The sequence below is a fragment of the Syngnathus leptorhynchus genome, chromosome 3 (genome assembly GCF_054491065.1).
Source record: "Syngnathus leptorhynchus isolate UIUO chromosome 3, UIUO_Slep, whole genome shotgun sequence".
NCBI lineage: Eukaryota > Metazoa > Chordata > Actinopteri > Syngnathiformes > Syngnathidae > Syngnathus > Syngnathus leptorhynchus.
Window position 1 is genome coordinate 1,879,488 of NC_141197.1, and position 16,422 is coordinate 1,895,909.

A 16,422-nucleotide genomic window follows, 5' to 3' on the forward strand; every position below is an offset into this window, starting at 1 on the left:
ACACACACACACACACACACACACACAGACGACATGATCAAAGAGTGAATGAATTTCATTTGTTATGTGATCTGATCATATTGTGAGTTTATCTGTGACTCCTGTTTATTCTCTCAACTCATTATTGCCTTCTTCCTCAGTTAGTAAAGAACTGTACTGTATTTTCTGCCCACCGTTTAAGCACCATGCACACGGAACACAGATAACCAGTGAAAGGCAGCTGAGTGATAATAAAGTCAAACAATACCATTGTTCAAACTACATGGTAGTTGTTTTATAGTCAAATGAGCGCTTGTCCTTTCTTTTGAGCGCTGACCCAAGCAGGGAGCATTCATTCACTGGTGCACATCTGCGTGTTGGTTTCATGACAAACGTGAAGTAGGAATGGAGTCAAAATCATTTATTGATCTACATCTGGACTCAGCTGAAGGAGGCCTGAAGGAGCTAGTGCTTCAATGGTTCATTGGGACACAGGCACAGATCGTACTACAAAATGGAAACTTTCCTGACTGGTTTCAAGGATTCACAAGAAGAAAGTAAGAATCAATGATTCCTTTTCACAGCAGGGAATAGATTGCACTGTTCCAGTATCGCCCATATCATGACGTACATCTTAACAATATCTTTGAACTGCTAACATGTATGCTTGACATGTTGATGATTACCCACAATAATTAAGAATCAAATCCCTGTAAACAGAATATGCACTTTATTTTTATAAATCTGTCATTGTCATTTTCGAGTAAAATTCAAGGGAAATGTATTCGACAAAATCCAACACCAAGAACAGACATGAACGAGCAACAACAGGCTAAACAATAAAGTATGCTAACGTGACATAAACACAAACGAAGAGCTGAGAACAGGCCTGACGTAACATTGACAGTTATCCAAATAACTATAACATAAATAACACCTTTATCAAACCATCTGTGTCACTCCAAATCATTAAATCCATCGATCGTCCTTTATATCAACAATCAAAAAGTCAAAGTCAAAGTCCGCTTTATTGTCAATTTCTTCACATGCCAGGCACACAAAGAGATCGAAATTACGTTTCCCACCGTCCCACGGTGACTAGACAGTACACAACACTCACATCAAACAGCACAAAGAGTAAAAACGAACAAACAAGAGCAACAAATAAGTAATAAGCAAATAACCCAAATAATAAACAATAAATAAATAAATAGACAAATAAGAGCAGCAAAATGGAGCAAGCACGCTAATAGCAGACAGCCAAATCATAGCGCAAAAGAACAGGACGTCATGTAGCAGAGGGTGGAGGGGGGAGGGAATTCAGGATCCGGACAGCTTGGAGCACGAAGCTGTCCCTGAGTCTGGTGGTGCGGGAGCGCAGGCATCTGTATCTCTTCCTAGAGGGCAGAAGTACAAACAAAGAGTGAGCGGGGTGACTCTCATCACACACAATCGCAGCCGCTTTGCGGGTGAGACGGGAGGCGTAAACTTCCTTCAGGGAGGGGAGTGGAGCCCCGATGATTTTACTCGCAGTGGTCACTATGCGCTGCAGGGCCTTCATGTTGTACTCAGAGCAGCCACCACCCCACACAGCAATGTAGCTGGAGAGGACGCTCTCAATGGTGCCACGGTAGAATGTGGTCATGAGGGCGGGAGGAGCACTTGCCCGCCTGAGTTTCCGCAGAAAGTACAGGCGGCGCTGGGCCTTCTTCGCCAGCGACGCAGTGTTGGTGGTCCAGGAGAGGTCCTCACTGATGTGCACCCCCAGGAATCTGGTGCTACTCACTCTCTCCACCACAGCTCCGTCGACGGTCAGCGGCAGGTGGTGGGCGTGACCCTTCCGGAAGTCAATGATAATCTCCTTAGTCTTGTTGACGTTCAGCAGAAGGTTGTTGTCCCTGCACCAAGCGGCCAAAAGGTCGACCTCCGATCTGTAGTGACTCTCGTCACCACCGGTGATCAGACCCACCACAGTCGTGTCGTCAGCATATTTCAGCACGCGGTTGCTGCCGTAGGTCGCAGTGCAGTCATGCGTCAGCAGGTTGAAGAGAAGCGGACTGAGCACGCAGCCTTGGGAGTCCCCCGTGCTCAGCGTGATGCTGCCGGAGACACTGTCGCCCACACGCACTACTTGAGGCCTCTGACAGAGGAAGTCCAGTAGCCAGTTGCAAAGGGAGGTACTGAGGCCCAGCTTGTCAAGTTTGCAAATGAGACGCTGTGGAACAATGGTGTTGAATGCAGAACTGAAGTCCACAAACAGCAATCTCACATACGAGTCCCTGTTCTCCAGGTGGGTAAGGGCAGAGTGGAGGGCAGAGCAGATGGCATCCTCAGAGGACCGATTGGGTCGGAAGGCAAACTGGAAGGGGTCCACGGTGGGGGGAAGAACAGATCTGACGTGCGCCAAGACAAGCCTCTCAAAGCACTTCATGACGATGGGGGTCAGTGCCACAGGGCGGTAGTCATTGAAGCAGGAGGGAGCAGGATTTTTCGGCACAGGTATGATGGTGGCAGCCTTGAAGCAAGACGGGACGACGGCCTGCCGCAGGGAAATGTTAAAGATGTCCGTGAAGACATCCATCAGCTCCTCAGCGCAGTCCTTCAGCGCCCGTCCCGGGATGTTGTCCGGGCCCGCCGCCTTACGGGTGTTGATAGCAGTGAGCGTCCTCCTCACGCTAACGGCAGAGAGGCACAGAGGCTGCTCGTCCGGATGGGGAGGGTTCTTCAGCGGGCAAGTGTCGTTCTGAGCGTCGAAGCGAGCAAAGAAGCGGTTCAGTTCGTTGAGCAGAGGGACGTCGCCCTCACAGCTCTGCGGCGCGGGCTTGTAGTCCGTGATTGTCTGTATGCCTCGCCACAGGCCCCGAGCATCCCCGCTGTCCTTGAAGTGGGCATTAATCTTGGAAGAGAACGCCTTTTTTGCATCTTTGATGCCCCGGGACAGATTCGCCCTAGCTGATCTCACGCCCGCTTCATCCCCAGCCCTGTAGGGTTCGTCCCTGGCCCTCAGCAGCCCGAGGACAGCCCCAGTCAGCCATGGCTTCCAGTTAGCCCGAGTGACGACGCACTTCGTGAGGGTCACATCATCAATGCACTAAGCGATGTAAGAGGTCACAGAGTCAGCATACTCCTCAATGTCCATCCGATTGTCGCAAGTGGCTGCCTGCAGTTCAAATTATTCCACAGATCCATATCACGATATATAAATTATATATCAAATAACTATTGTATAAGCAACAATATTATCAAACCATCTGTGTCACTCCAAATCATTAAATCCATCGATCGTCCTTTATGTCAGCAATGTGCGCCGCGCCGCTGACGGCGGTTGCAGTTCAAATTATTCCACTGGCCCATATAATTATGAACAACAATTTTATCAAAAATCTCTCACTCCAAGTCATTAAATCCCGTGATTGAATCATTTGTCCTTTATGTAAACACCGCCGGGTATGCGCTGCGCTGCTGATGTCAGTTGCAATTCAAACTACAGTAATCCCTTGCTACATCGCGGTTCGTTTATCGCAGTTTCACTACATAGCGCATTTTTGAATTTTGAAAATTTGTGAATAATTTCCCTGAAGTATGCAGACGACACGACTCTCATTGGACTGATTCGGGACGGTGATGAGACTACTTATATACAGGAGGTGGAGCGGCTGGTCCACTGGTGCAGCCAAAATCACCTGGAGCTGAACCCGCTCAAGACCGTGGAGATGACAGTGGATTTCAGGCGAGATCCTTCACCACTTTCACCCCTCACTATCCGCAGTAATACCATACTCTCCTCAGACACCTTCAAGTTCCTGGGTACCACAATCTCACGGGACCTGAAATGGACCGGCCACATAGACTCTGTCCGGAAGAAGGCCCAGCAGAGGCTGTACTTCCTGAAACTGCTCAAAAAGTTCAACCTGCCGCGGGAGCTGCTGAAGACCTTCTACACTGCCATCATCCAGTCTGTCCTCTGCACCTCCATCACTGTCTGGTTTGGATCAGCCTCCAAACAAGACAAGCACAGACTGCAACAGACAATCAGGACTGCAGAAAAGATCATTGGAATCAACCTCCCATCTATCCAAGACTTGTACCTGTCCAGGACCAGGAAACACGCAAGCAACATCTCTACAGACCCTTCTCACCCAGGTTACAGTCTGTTTGAACTACTCCCCTCCGGACGGCGATACAGAGCTCTGTACGCCAAAACCAGCAGACACAGAGACAGCTTCTTCCCCCAGGCTGTTGCTCTTCCCCCAGGCTGTTGCTCTGATCTGACTCACACCACTCTTAGAGTCTCAGAGTCATTGCTGTGCTATAACATCCTGCTCTCCACACCTTTTTGGATTGTCTACACTGTTTGCACTATGTGTCTTCTCTGCATCCATTGCAGCCTGGTCATCCTGGAAGCAGGACCCTCCCATCTGTGGTCTCTTCTCAAGGTTTCCCACTTCCCCTAGTCGGAGATTAGAGTTATTCCTTGCACTCATGGGAGTTTCAGATCAGGGGATGGCTGAGAATATTGTCATTTGTCATTTTCACATGTCCTGAGTGTTGTTAGTCACCTAAATGTTGAACAGAGACTGTGATGTAACGAAGTCAAATTCCTTGTTTGGCACGCTCAAACATGGCGAATAAATTCTTCTTGAATCTTGCATTTTGAATATAAGTCGCTCCTGAGTATAAGTCCCCCCCCCCTCACCCAAACTATGAAAAAAACGCGATTTATAGTCCGAAAAATACGGTATATGTAATCTATGATGACATTACTGTACATAAACAAATTGTCACATTCACCTGACTTCCAGCCAAGCCCCAATCAAGTAATAACCAGCACCTGCTACAGCTCGTTAGGTCCCCTCTACTTAAACTCTGTGTATTCTGTCAGTGGTTGTCAGTTCGTCTGGTTGCCCTGCCTGTGACACCACTGCTCTTTTGTGCCCTGAACGATTCCCGTTGCCGACCGTGCTTGTGTTCTGCGCTCTTCTTTTCTGCCACGCCAGCCAGACCGCGAGTCCAGCGTTCCACTTCCCCTTTCCCCCTTTTCAATAAAGGTTAATGCTGCATTTGGTCGCCCTGTCTCTGTTCCTGACAGAAATAGCAAGACCACCAGAGGGGTATTCCAGAAGCGGGTTATGTGAAAACTGAGTAAATTAACCCTGAAATGACGGAAACTCTGAGTTATGCGTTCCAGAAGGAGAGGTAACTCAGTGAACATAACCTGTTTGCTGGCAGGTTTACTATAAGAGACCCTGGGTTTCAACCTGTCTCCTCCCACACAAAGAAAGCGGTTAATCATAGAGTGGCTGTTCATTCAAAATTCGATTGACATCGAAGGCGTAATAATTCGAAACACTTTACGTCGCGAGATAATCTTCCAACCCAGATTAGACGTTTTATCATTTCTAGAAGAATATCTTTTCGAGCGCTACCGCTTTTCGATGAACAGTATAATTTTTGTCAATAAACTCTGGCCGTGGAATGCCTCATGGTGTAGTGGTACACTTACCTGTCTTATGTGCAGGCACCTTGAGTTCAATTCCTGCACACCGCAGACGAGGAGTCACATCAGAGCAAACTTTATTCATAGCACTATGTATTTTTTACATATGGCGTTTTCGTTAATATCGAGGATGCAGAGCATTACTTTTTTTCTGTTGTCTGAGCGGAACTCAATGTTTGTTTTAAAATAATATTTTATTGAGTGTTGGTGTAGGCTACAGCATCACATTTTAAATGACTACAATAGGTATAAAACAAAAATGCATTTGTGTCAAGTGTTAATCCACAAAGTGTAGAATTAACTGAGAGGACGTTGGAAAACATTTTGCTTGGGGTTTAAATTATTTGAAGTAGCCACTGAATTAATATTTTAGTTTACATTAATATTGACTTTGTTTGGTAGCGTATATTTTAGTTTACATTAATATTGACTTTGTTTGGTAGCGTATATTTTAGTTTACATTAATATTGACTTTGTTTAGTCGCGTAAATCCATTTAAAATAATTAAATTGAAATCAAAGAGAGGTGCAATCACATCTTAGAAAAACATGCCTTACCTTTTTGACTAATGTTTTTGTTTCATTATAAGCTGCTTCCAAGTTATTTTTTCTCCTGTTGGATTGCACTTATATGGAAATCAGATTTCATCCATCCATTTTCTATACCACTTGTCCCCACAGCGGCGTGCTGGAGCCTATCCCAGCAGTCATTGGGCAGTAGGCGGAGGACACCCTAAACCAGTTGCCAGCCGATCGCAGGGCACACACAGACGAACAACCATCCGCACTTGCACTCAAATATATTTGAAATTTGGAGTGCTCATTTGGCCTACCAAGCATGTTTTTGGGATGTGGGAGGAAACCGGTGTGCCTGGAGAAAACCCACGCGGGCACGGGGAGAACATGCAAACTCCACACAGGGAGGTGGAATCGAACCGTCACCCTCCTAACTGTGAGGCAGACGTGTTAACCAGCTCGCCACCAAGACACCCCAAATCAGATTTCATTCGTACTTAAACTAATAACTATAGGCGATGCTACGATCTTATGGTTAGATGTAACATCACTGAAATAGTACAGTCAAACTTGCACATCGGGCAGCAATTTCCTCCCATGACGTCTCTCTCTCCGTTGCTGCTGCAGCCGTATTAGATTTGCAGCGAAAAATACGTTCGTATTCGCCGTAGGCTTGCATAAGGACTGTTTTTCCTCTGTTGTCATGGTAACTCATGGTATCGGGGCTCCATTGATGATGGCTTTTTATAGTGGTAGTGCACGCGCTTAACTTTCGGTTAACATACTCAGAGTTGATTGAACTAACTCAGATCAGCTTTTCTGGAACCGAATACTCAGTCTCCCATCTCAGAGTAAGTCAACTCAGAGTTCAGGGATAGACTCAGAGTATGTTGAACCTGGTTTCTAGAATACCCCCCTGGTGACTAGAAAATACTACATCACTCTCACATTCACATACTTTGTGTGAACATGTCAACAAAGTCTCCAAGAGAACCAATGGATGACCAATCAACCCTTCCTTTAGTGTGGAAACATTTTAAAAAGATGTATCACCTCAGCATGTCCACTGTCATACTATTAATGACAGAAAATACATGTATTGGTATTTGATACTGTCATTTAGGCATTTTGGGCATGTAGCATGTTGAAAATTTTACTAAAGCCTTTGCATGTGGCCAACCATGAAAAGAAAATAAAGCTCCATAAGGCTACCAATAAGTGTCTGTTGGCAACTGGGATTAAGCTGAAAGATTCACAGTGATCCTATGTAATTGTTTACTCAGTTGCAATATTACTCAGCTGAGATGCTTCTGATGTTTGTTGTTGGCTTCCCTGTCACAGGCGTGCAGAGGATCTCCTAGGAGATAAAGTTCTGGGATCTTTTCTCATCCGCCTCAGTGATAAAGCCATTGGCTACATCCTTTCCTACAAGTAAGAAGTAGAAGAGAGAATTTAATGAGTTTTGCTTGGGGGTATAATGCACAGATCAATGAAGTTAGAAAAGCGCAGACCACCACAACTCTTTTTTTATGACATAAAATTAGAGTTGCCCTTCGACCCCTCAATAAGTGACTTTCAATTCAGCTGTTGCTAAGATACTGCCTGTAGACATGCCGTTTGTGACACCTCATTTTGATGTCTTTGGGAAGTTATATGGATTTGGTCCCATTCTTTGCAGTCATAAACGTTGTCACTGAGATGTTCAACAATATTTTCATGTAATGTCTCTCAATTCATGATGCAGAAACTAGCAAGAATAGTAGTAATTATTTTCGCAAAAACAATGAGTTGTGCATTTCCTCTACAGGGGCCTTGACAGGTGCCGCCATTTTGTTATAACTCAAAACCAAGAGGAACTTTTTTTCATATCAGGTGACTGTCACACTTTTTCCTGCATCGCTGACCTGATAGATCATTACAAAATCAGCCCCATCCAGCCATTTGGAGAATACTTGACAACCAGCTGTTATGAGGTGAGGTGTTTGAGACCAGTTTTCAGTCCTCTGGTATGTGAGTGATTGCTGCTGTTCAAATAGAGTGACGCTTGTTTGCAAGGCCTAAAAATGATCTATGAGTTTTGTCCACTGATAAATTGCTATAAATATCCCACTGCAGGGTTATTTTGAAACCATTAAATAAAAGGAGAGCCATGTAGACATTTCAAATAAGACAAATCAGCATAAATGTTTTGCGATGCAAACTGCCATCTCTGGAAAAACAAAAACAAAACTCACACTCCTATAATAAAAAATGTTCATTTATCAAACTGACTGTTGTATTTGACTTTTTTGGGTTTATGAAACAAATGTGAATTGAAAGGGAAAGTCAACCCTAAAATTTTATTAAAAAACTTACAATAAAAATTACAATAATATGTTATGTGTGCCCCCCACTAGTCTAAACTCGTCATTCTGATGAATATTGCGCCTGATATGAGTTAAGGAGTTAAGGAGTTAAGTTCACCTTGGCCATTTTTATTCTTCTGTAGGGGTGGCCATTTTGCCACTTGTATTTGACTGAAAATGACAACAGAGTTGCCAGGTCTCAAGGTCAAAATCAATTCAGGTGTAGGTACCACATATGTGTGTGTTCAGATCAACTCAGCTACCTTAGTCTTTTGATGACGTCTATATGATTGGCTAGAACAGGGGATGTCAAGCTCATTTTTTTCGCGGGCCGCAGTGTAATCAGTTTCCTTCGGAGGGCCATTATGACTGTCAACCCAAATAAATGTATGAGAACCTCATATTATATACAGTATGAGCTACAAAACAAACTGACAAATAACTCGTTTTCAAATCACACAAGTAAAAACTGGTCAAATATTATATTATATATATATTTTTTAAAGTGAAGACAATTTGCTACTCTAGTAATGTCACAAAAATGTTATGCACAATTTGTCTTCGCGGGCCACATAAAATGATGAGGCGGGCCGTATCTGGCCCCCCGGCCTTGAGTTTGACGATTGTGGGCTAGAAGGACAGTGCATTAACGTTTAAGAGTGTGGGTGGTCTGTTTTGCGGAAATGGGATTGCAGTTCAAACATGAATGATGAAAACCTCTAAAAATAATGCTCTTTTTTAAGTCGGTGATTATTTGATTTATTGATGCTTTTGATGTTTTAAAAGAAAATTTAACATTTACAGCCACAGGTGGTAGTGTCAGTTTGTGATGAGATTCTTTCATGTGGCGTGGGTTGTAAATTAGACGTTTTGATATGAAGGTAGGAGATTGCCTGATTGCCTGATTAAATATAATATCACAATGATGATGTATTTTTTCTCAAACATGAATAATAGAACTAATTTGGTCTAATAGATGAACAATCTCAGACTACACATAATTAAATTATCTAGAATTGTTTGTAGAGGTTGTAGAGGTCAAAAGTCTCAGGCCCCCGAGCCGATCTGGATGTGGTACCTACACCGGCTCAGCTTCAGAAAACTCCTGAGCCGTGATTGTGTGTGACCTGAGACCTGTCAACTGTGATTCATTTTCAGTCGACAGCAAATAGCAAAATGGCTGCCCCCAGAAGTGGATTAAAAACAGGTGACTTTAGCCTGTTTAATTCATATTTCACAAATGAAATATTAATCAGAATAGTGTGTTTCCACCATTTTGGCTGCGCAGGGCATATCATTACAAAGAAAGGTTTGGTGTTGACTTCAAGTACCAACTAAAAAGCTTATATGGTGCGTTGTTGTTGTTTCCAGTCAAACGCAGGTGAACTGTATGATGTGGTGAATTACAACAGCAAAGGGGAATCAGCAGTAAGTGTCCAGGCTTTGCGGAGTCTGTGGGACCCAAATAAGAAGAGCGGTGCTGAAAACAATCAAAAGATCCAGGAACAAACTGGTGGTGTATGCACCATATTTCAGCCACCTGCACTGCCACCTAAATCCAGAAATAAAAAATTGACTGCAACTGTGTCTGTAGACTCCATGTCCCTGTTTCAGGTATGAAACACACATAAACACGTGGATCCTGTTTTTGTACACAAGTTTATCTAAGATCGCCAATTTAGTAGACATGTCTTAGACATGTCTACTAAATTGGGCAGATGCGCACAGCAGAACAAGTGTCTTGTCTGGATGAGTGACAATTTGGTGGTGGAAAGTCAATTTAAACCTCAAGACTGGTCAAACCACATTTGTCACCGGCGCAGGGTAGACAACTGTTCTAACGTAACAAATGTATAAACATTCAGCATCAAACACTTTGAATCATTGAATTATATTTTTTAAATTATCCCACTGAGCGACACAGCTATTGAGGCACACTTGAATGATCAAGTGTGGGAGGGCGGTCTCCAAGTGCCCACTTGACAGCACAAATATTCTTTCTCTATTTGACAGTATGTGACTACCGTGCCACATCTTAAAGGAATGAAAGGAGCCCCTTGGATTGGCCATAATTGAGCCCTCCCACTTGCAGAAATAGCCAACATTGGGTGTGACCTAGCTCTTAGCAGTTAAGACAGTCACAAAAATAGAGCCCAAAGACTTTAAAATACTAAGCACAAACACACATTTCTGATTTCAGTGACAACATGTTGAATTTGACATGATTTCTTCCAGACTCCTGCTGTTCCAAAAAGGGGTGTTCCACTGGCATTCTCTCTTAGTGGATCTTTTTCTGATATGAACAGAGCAGAAAGACTCAGGGAGAATACAAGCTCGATAACCGGCCAGACTTCACTTTTAAACACCAACGCAAGCTATCCTGGTAGCCATGTGGCTCACTCTCAGCAAACGCCTGTGGGTAGCAGAAGCAAATCTGTGCCAATGCTAAACAAAAATAAATCGGATCAGCAAGAGGAGACCTATTCAAACCAGTTTGACAGTCAATCATTCACAGTCTCAGCATCTCAATCCCACGCCACTGCCAAGAGGGTAACATGCCACACATATTCGCTTCATGACCCCACAATGTCTTTGAGACAGAGGGATGATCTTGAATTGTTTAGTGCCAACCCACTGTACTATACCTCTGAAAGACCTGAATGGAGTTCAGGCTCTCTGAGAGCCACCATGTATGCTGAGATTCAGCAGGAGCCAGCAATCGTCAGCTTCCCTAACGCCAACTATGAGCAGGTCCCCGGCAAGTCCACTGAAAACCAGGGAAACACTTACGAGTCTCTTGATGACATAAAGACCAAGCAGTCCAAATCTACATGGGGAAAAAATGTAAGTCAATTATAAAAAGCAGAAAAGTTCACATGAAAGACACCATGAAATATGAGCATTTGCATGTTTTTCATTTCCAGAATATAAAATGGAAGAAATTTCTCCCTGACATGAAGAAATAAACATGGCATGAGAGACGTCTGGAGTGAAAATACAGTAATCCCTCGTTTATCACGGATAATTGGTTCCAAAACCTCCCCGCGATAAGTGAAATCCGCGAAGTAGGGTCACTCTCCCATCTGTACATTTTGTGTGTGTCAATAAATGTATCTGAAACCATTTAAGTGCATATGTTATGTAATATTAGAACATTAAATAATAATTTAAAACATCCATCCATTTTCCGAACGGCTTTGTCCCCACCGGAGTCGCGGGCGTGCTGGAGCCTATCCCAGCCGGCAGTAGGCGGGGGACACCCTGAACCGGTTGCCAGCCAATTGCAGGGAACACAGAGACTACAACCATCCGCACTCGCACTCATACTTAGGGACGATTTAGAGTATTTCAAACATATAAATCACAAAATTAATAATATAAATAACATACAGAAAATATTGTATAAATATTGAAAATGTAAATATTATACGTATGTGTGTTTGTGTGTGTGTGTGTGGGAGGGGGGGGTGTATGAGTGTGTAACATGTAGCTGTGCCGTTAACCTTGGTTAAACAGGGACCTCTAGTGGTCACAAGTTACCATAGCAGCGCTATGCGCATTTTGTATATGTATATGTAGATGTAGCTAAAGTATACAAACTATAGATATGATTTTAGGACTTTTATTATTATAACAACTTTTTATAACACGGTACAATACTGTAAATATGTCTTCAGAAGTCTTTTATTATTGCAACTTCTTTTATAGCAAAGAAATATGTTTTTAGAACTCTTATTATAACAACTTTTTTCTTTTGGCTGTAAAAAAATCCACGATGCAGTGAAGCCGCGATAAACGAACCACAAAGTAGCGATCACTGTACCGATTTAGACAAAACAATAGAATGAAACAGAATAGAACTAATACTAATGATGTCCATATCGGGTGCATAGTGAGCTGGGCGGCGGCCAAAGGCGGGGACCTTGGCGGTCCGATCCCCGGCTGCAGAGGCTGGCTCTAGGGACATGGAATGTCACCTCTCTGCCTGGAAAGGAGCCCGAGCTGGTGTGTGAGGCAGAAAGGTTCCGACTAGACATAGTCGGACTTGCCTCCACACATAGTTTGGGCTCTGGTACAAGCCCTCTCGAGAGGGGCTGGACTCTCTTCCACTCTGGAGTTGCCCACGGTGAGAGGTGTCGAGCAGGTGTTGGCATACTTATTGCTCCCCGGCTGGGCGCCTGCACATTGGGGTTCACCCCGGTGAGCCAAAGGGTAGCCTCCCTCCGCCTTCGGGTGCGGGGACGGGTCCTGACTGTTGTTTGTGTCTTTGCACCGAACGGCAGCTCAGAGTACCCACCCTTCTTAGAGTCCCTGGAGGAAGTGCTGGAGAGCGCTCCTTCTGGGGACTCCATCGTTCTACTGGGTGACTTCAATGCTCACATGGGCAATGACAGTGAGACCTGGAAGGGCGTGATTGGGAGGAACGGCCCCCCCGATCTGAACCCGAGCGGTGTTCTATTATTGGACTTCTGTGCTCGACACGGATTTTCTATAATGAACACCATGTTCAAGCATAAGGGTGTCCATGTGTGCACTTGGCACCAGGACACCCTAGGCCGCAGTTCGTTGATCGACCTTGTAGTCGTGTCATCGGATTTGCGGCCGCATGTTTTGGACACTCGAGTGAAGAGAGGGGCGGAGCTGTCAACTGATCACCACCTGGTGGGTGGGTTGGCGCCGATGGTGGGGGAAGATGCCGGTCCGACCTGGCAGACCCAAACGCTCTGTGAGGGTCTGCTAGGAACGTCTGGCAGAATCCCCTGTCAGGAAGAGCTTCAACTCCCACCTCCGGCAGAGCTTTTCCCACGTCCCGGGGGAGGCGGGGGACATTGAGTCCGAGTGGACCTTGTTCCGCGCCTTCATTGTTGAGGCAGCCGACCGGAGCTGTGGCCGTAAGGTTGTCGGTGCCTGTCGTGGCGGCAATCCCCGAACCCGCTGGTGGACACCGGCGGTAAGGGATGCCGTCAAGCTGAAGAAGGAGTCCTATAGGGCCTTTTTGGCCTGCGGGACTCCAGAGGCAGCTGACAGGTACCGGATGGCCAAGCGGAATGCGGCTTCGGCGGTTGCTGAGGCAAAAACTCGGGCGTGGGAAGAGTTTGGCGAGGCCATGGAGAATGACTTCCGGACGACTTCCGGAAATTCCACTTATCTGGGGTCGAGTCGCGGGGGCAGCAGCTATAGGAGGGACTCACAGACTTCCCACTCCCCAGTCACTTCATCCAGCTCATCCCGGGGGAATCCCAAGGCGTTCCCAGGCCAGTTGTGAGACAGTCTCTCCAGCGCATCCTGTGTTGTCCCCGGGGTCTCCTACTGGTGGGACATGCCCGGAACACCTCCCCAGTTGGGCGTCCAGAAGGCATCCTGATGAGATGCCAGAGCCACCTCATCTGGTTCCTCTCAACGTGGAGGAGCAGAGGCTTGACTCCGAGTCCCTCCCGGATGACCGAGCTTCTTACCCTATCTCTAAGGGAGAGCCCAGACACCCTGCGGAGGAAACTCACCCATAGCTCGTGACCATAGGTGAGGGTTGGAGCATAGATCAACCCGTAAATTGAGAGCTTTGCCTTTTGGCTCAGCTCTCTCTTCACCACGACGGACCGGTACAGAGTCCGCATTACTGCCGACGCTGCACCGATCCACCTGTCGATCTCACGCTCCATCCTGCCCTCACTCGTGAACAAGACCCCAAGATACTTGAACTCCTCCGCTTGGGGCAGGATCTCATCCCCGATCCGGAGAGGGCATTCCACCCTTTTCCGACCGAGGACCATGGACTCGGATTTGGAGGTTCCGACCCTCATCCCGACTGCTTCACACTCGGCTGCGAACCGCTCCAGTGAGAGTTGGAGATCACGGCCTGAAGAAGCCAACAGCACCACGTCATCTGCAAAAAGCAGAGACGCGATGCTGAGGTCCCCAAACCGGACCCCTTTAATGTCTCGGCTGCGCCTAGAAATTCTGTCCATAAATATTATGAACAGAATCGGTGACAAAGGGCAGCCTTGGCAGAGTCCAACCCTCGCTGGGAATGAATCCGACTTACTGCAGGAAATGCGGACGAAACTCTGGCATCGGTGATACGGGGACCGAACCCCCCTATCAGTTGGCTCGGCACCCCGTACCCCCGAAGTACCCCCACAGAACCTCCCGAGGGACACGGTCGAAGGCCTTCTCCAAATCCACAAAACACCTGGACTGGTTGGGTGAACTCCCATGCACCCTCGAGGATCCTGCCGAGGGTGTAGAGCTGGTCCACTGTTCCACGGCCAGGACGAAAGCCACACTGCTCCTCCTGAATCCGAGGTTCGACCTCCCAACGGACCCTCATCTCCTGCACCCCTGAATAGACCAGGGAGGCTGAGGAGTGTGATTCCCCTGTAATTGGAACAGACCCTATGGTCCCCCTTCTTAAAGAGGGGAACCACCACACCCCAGTCTGCCAATCCAGAGGCCCTGATGTCCACGCAATGTTGTAGAGGCGTGTCAGTCATGACAGCCCCACAACATCCAGAGCCCTTGAGAACTCCGGGCGGATCTCATCCACCCCTGGAGCCTTGCCACTGAGGAGTTTTTTAACTACCTCAGTGACTTTGACCCCAGAGATCGGAGAGTCCGCCTCAGAGTTTCCAGGCCCTGCTTCCACAACAGAAGGCGTGTCAGTGGATTTAAGGAGGTCTTCGAAGTATTCTCCCCACCGACTCACGTCGTCCCGAGTCGAGGTCAGCAGCACACCATCTCCACTGTAAACAGTGTTGACTGTGCACTGCTTCCCCCTCCTGAGACGCCGGATGGTGGACCAAAAATTCCTTGAAGCAGTCCGGAAGTCATTCTCCATGGCCTCACCAAACTTCTCCTACGCCCGGGTTTTTGCCTCAGCAACCGCTGAAGCTGCGTTCCGCTTGGCCATCCAGTACCTGTCAGTTTCCTCTGGAGTTCTGCAGGCCAAAACGGCCCGATAGGACTCCTTCAGCTTGACGGCATCCCTTACCGCCGGTGTCCACCAGCGGGTTCAGGGATTGCCCCCATGACAGGCACCAACGATCTTACGGCCGCAGCTCCGGTCGGCTGCCTCAACAATGGAGGCGCGGCACATGGTCCACTCATGATACAGGGCCGTTCTTACATGTTTGATCCTCTCGCCTCCACAAAAGAAGCAAAGTCAGCTGAGATGAACTGGGGGCCGTTATCCGTGGCAATGGTGTCAGGCACACCCCAGCGGGCGAACAGGGAGGAGAGGAAGTTGGCGACCACCTTGGAGGTTACTGACCCCACAAGCAGAACTTTAGGCCACTTGGAGTGAAGATCGTAGGCCACCATGAGGAAGCGCTGGTGGTGAGGGGTGCCACGAAGCTCCCCACAGATATCCACCTGGATGTGGGACCAAGGTGATGCAGGCCAGGGGAGGAACTGTAAATGTGGAGGTGGCGGCAGTCTACCACTGGCCACCTGACCAGACCCCTACAGCGCTGCTTAACCCTCACAATGCCTTGGTGACCCTCATGAACCATGGCTAGGATGCGGGGTCTCAAGGCCATAGGGATCACGCGACATAGCCCTCTCGCAATGTAGTCGCCATTCCAGCAAGAGAGGTCGCCTTTGACACGGTAGAAAGGTTCCAGCTCTTCCGGCACCTTGGCCGGCCAACCCTCCTTGATGAACGTGCAGAGCTGAACAAACCAAGGGTCCTGTGCAGATGTCGCTCGGAGCTCCTGCAGGGAGACAGCCGTTTGGAGGGGCCCGTGCAATGCAAGAATCAGCTCTGTTTCCCAACAAGCCTGGCACAGTGATCGTGTGGCCCTGGAGAGCAGGTCAGCCACCACATTGTCCCTGCCAGGTGTAAATTGTACGCCTGCAACCTCTCCGACCACCGGTACAGCCGTAATGGTTTGTGTCCTGATCCAGTTGTTGTCAGGAGGGCGGTCAATGCCTGGTGGTCGATCCGGAGTGTGAAGTGTGCCACCTCTCGCACGCCCAAATGCATACCAGTGCCTCTCTCTCCCACCGAGTATTTCTGCTCAGTCAGGGTGAGGGACCTCAAAGCAAACGCCACGGGACATTCAATCCCCCCGTGGAGCTGGGACAGGAC

General features: G+C 47.2%; 1 protein-coding gene across 1 annotated transcript; it reads left to right on the forward strand.

Annotated features, from left to right (window-relative positions):
* The first annotated feature begins 384 nt into the window (after positions 1-384).
* Positions 385-11,302, forward strand: sh2d7 (SH2 domain containing 7). The gene is made up of 6 exons (XM_085908678.1): positions 385-536; positions 7,333-7,422; positions 7,799-7,964; positions 9,708-9,950; positions 10,572-11,180; positions 11,261-11,302. Exons 1-6 carry the CDS (start codon positions 385-387, stop codon positions 11,300-11,302), a joined length of 1,302 nt encoding a protein of 433 aa, XP_085764804.1.
* Positions 11,303-16,422: the final 5,120 nt, after the last annotated feature.

Bases quoted from the DNA above. Each gene is read 5' to 3' on its own strand.
- sh2d7 (XM_085908678.1), top strand. From the start codon at position 385: ATGGAGTCAAAATCATTTATTGATCTACATCTGGACTCAGCTGAAGGA. The intron at 537-7,332 runs GTAAGAATCAAT...TCCCTGTCACAG, and splicing joins CAAGGATTCACAAGAAGAAA to GCGTGCAGAGGATCTCCTAG. The intron at 7,423-7,798 runs GTAAGAAGTAGA...TTTCCTCTACAG, and splicing joins GGCTACATCCTTTCCTACAA to GGGCCTTGACAGGTGCCGCC.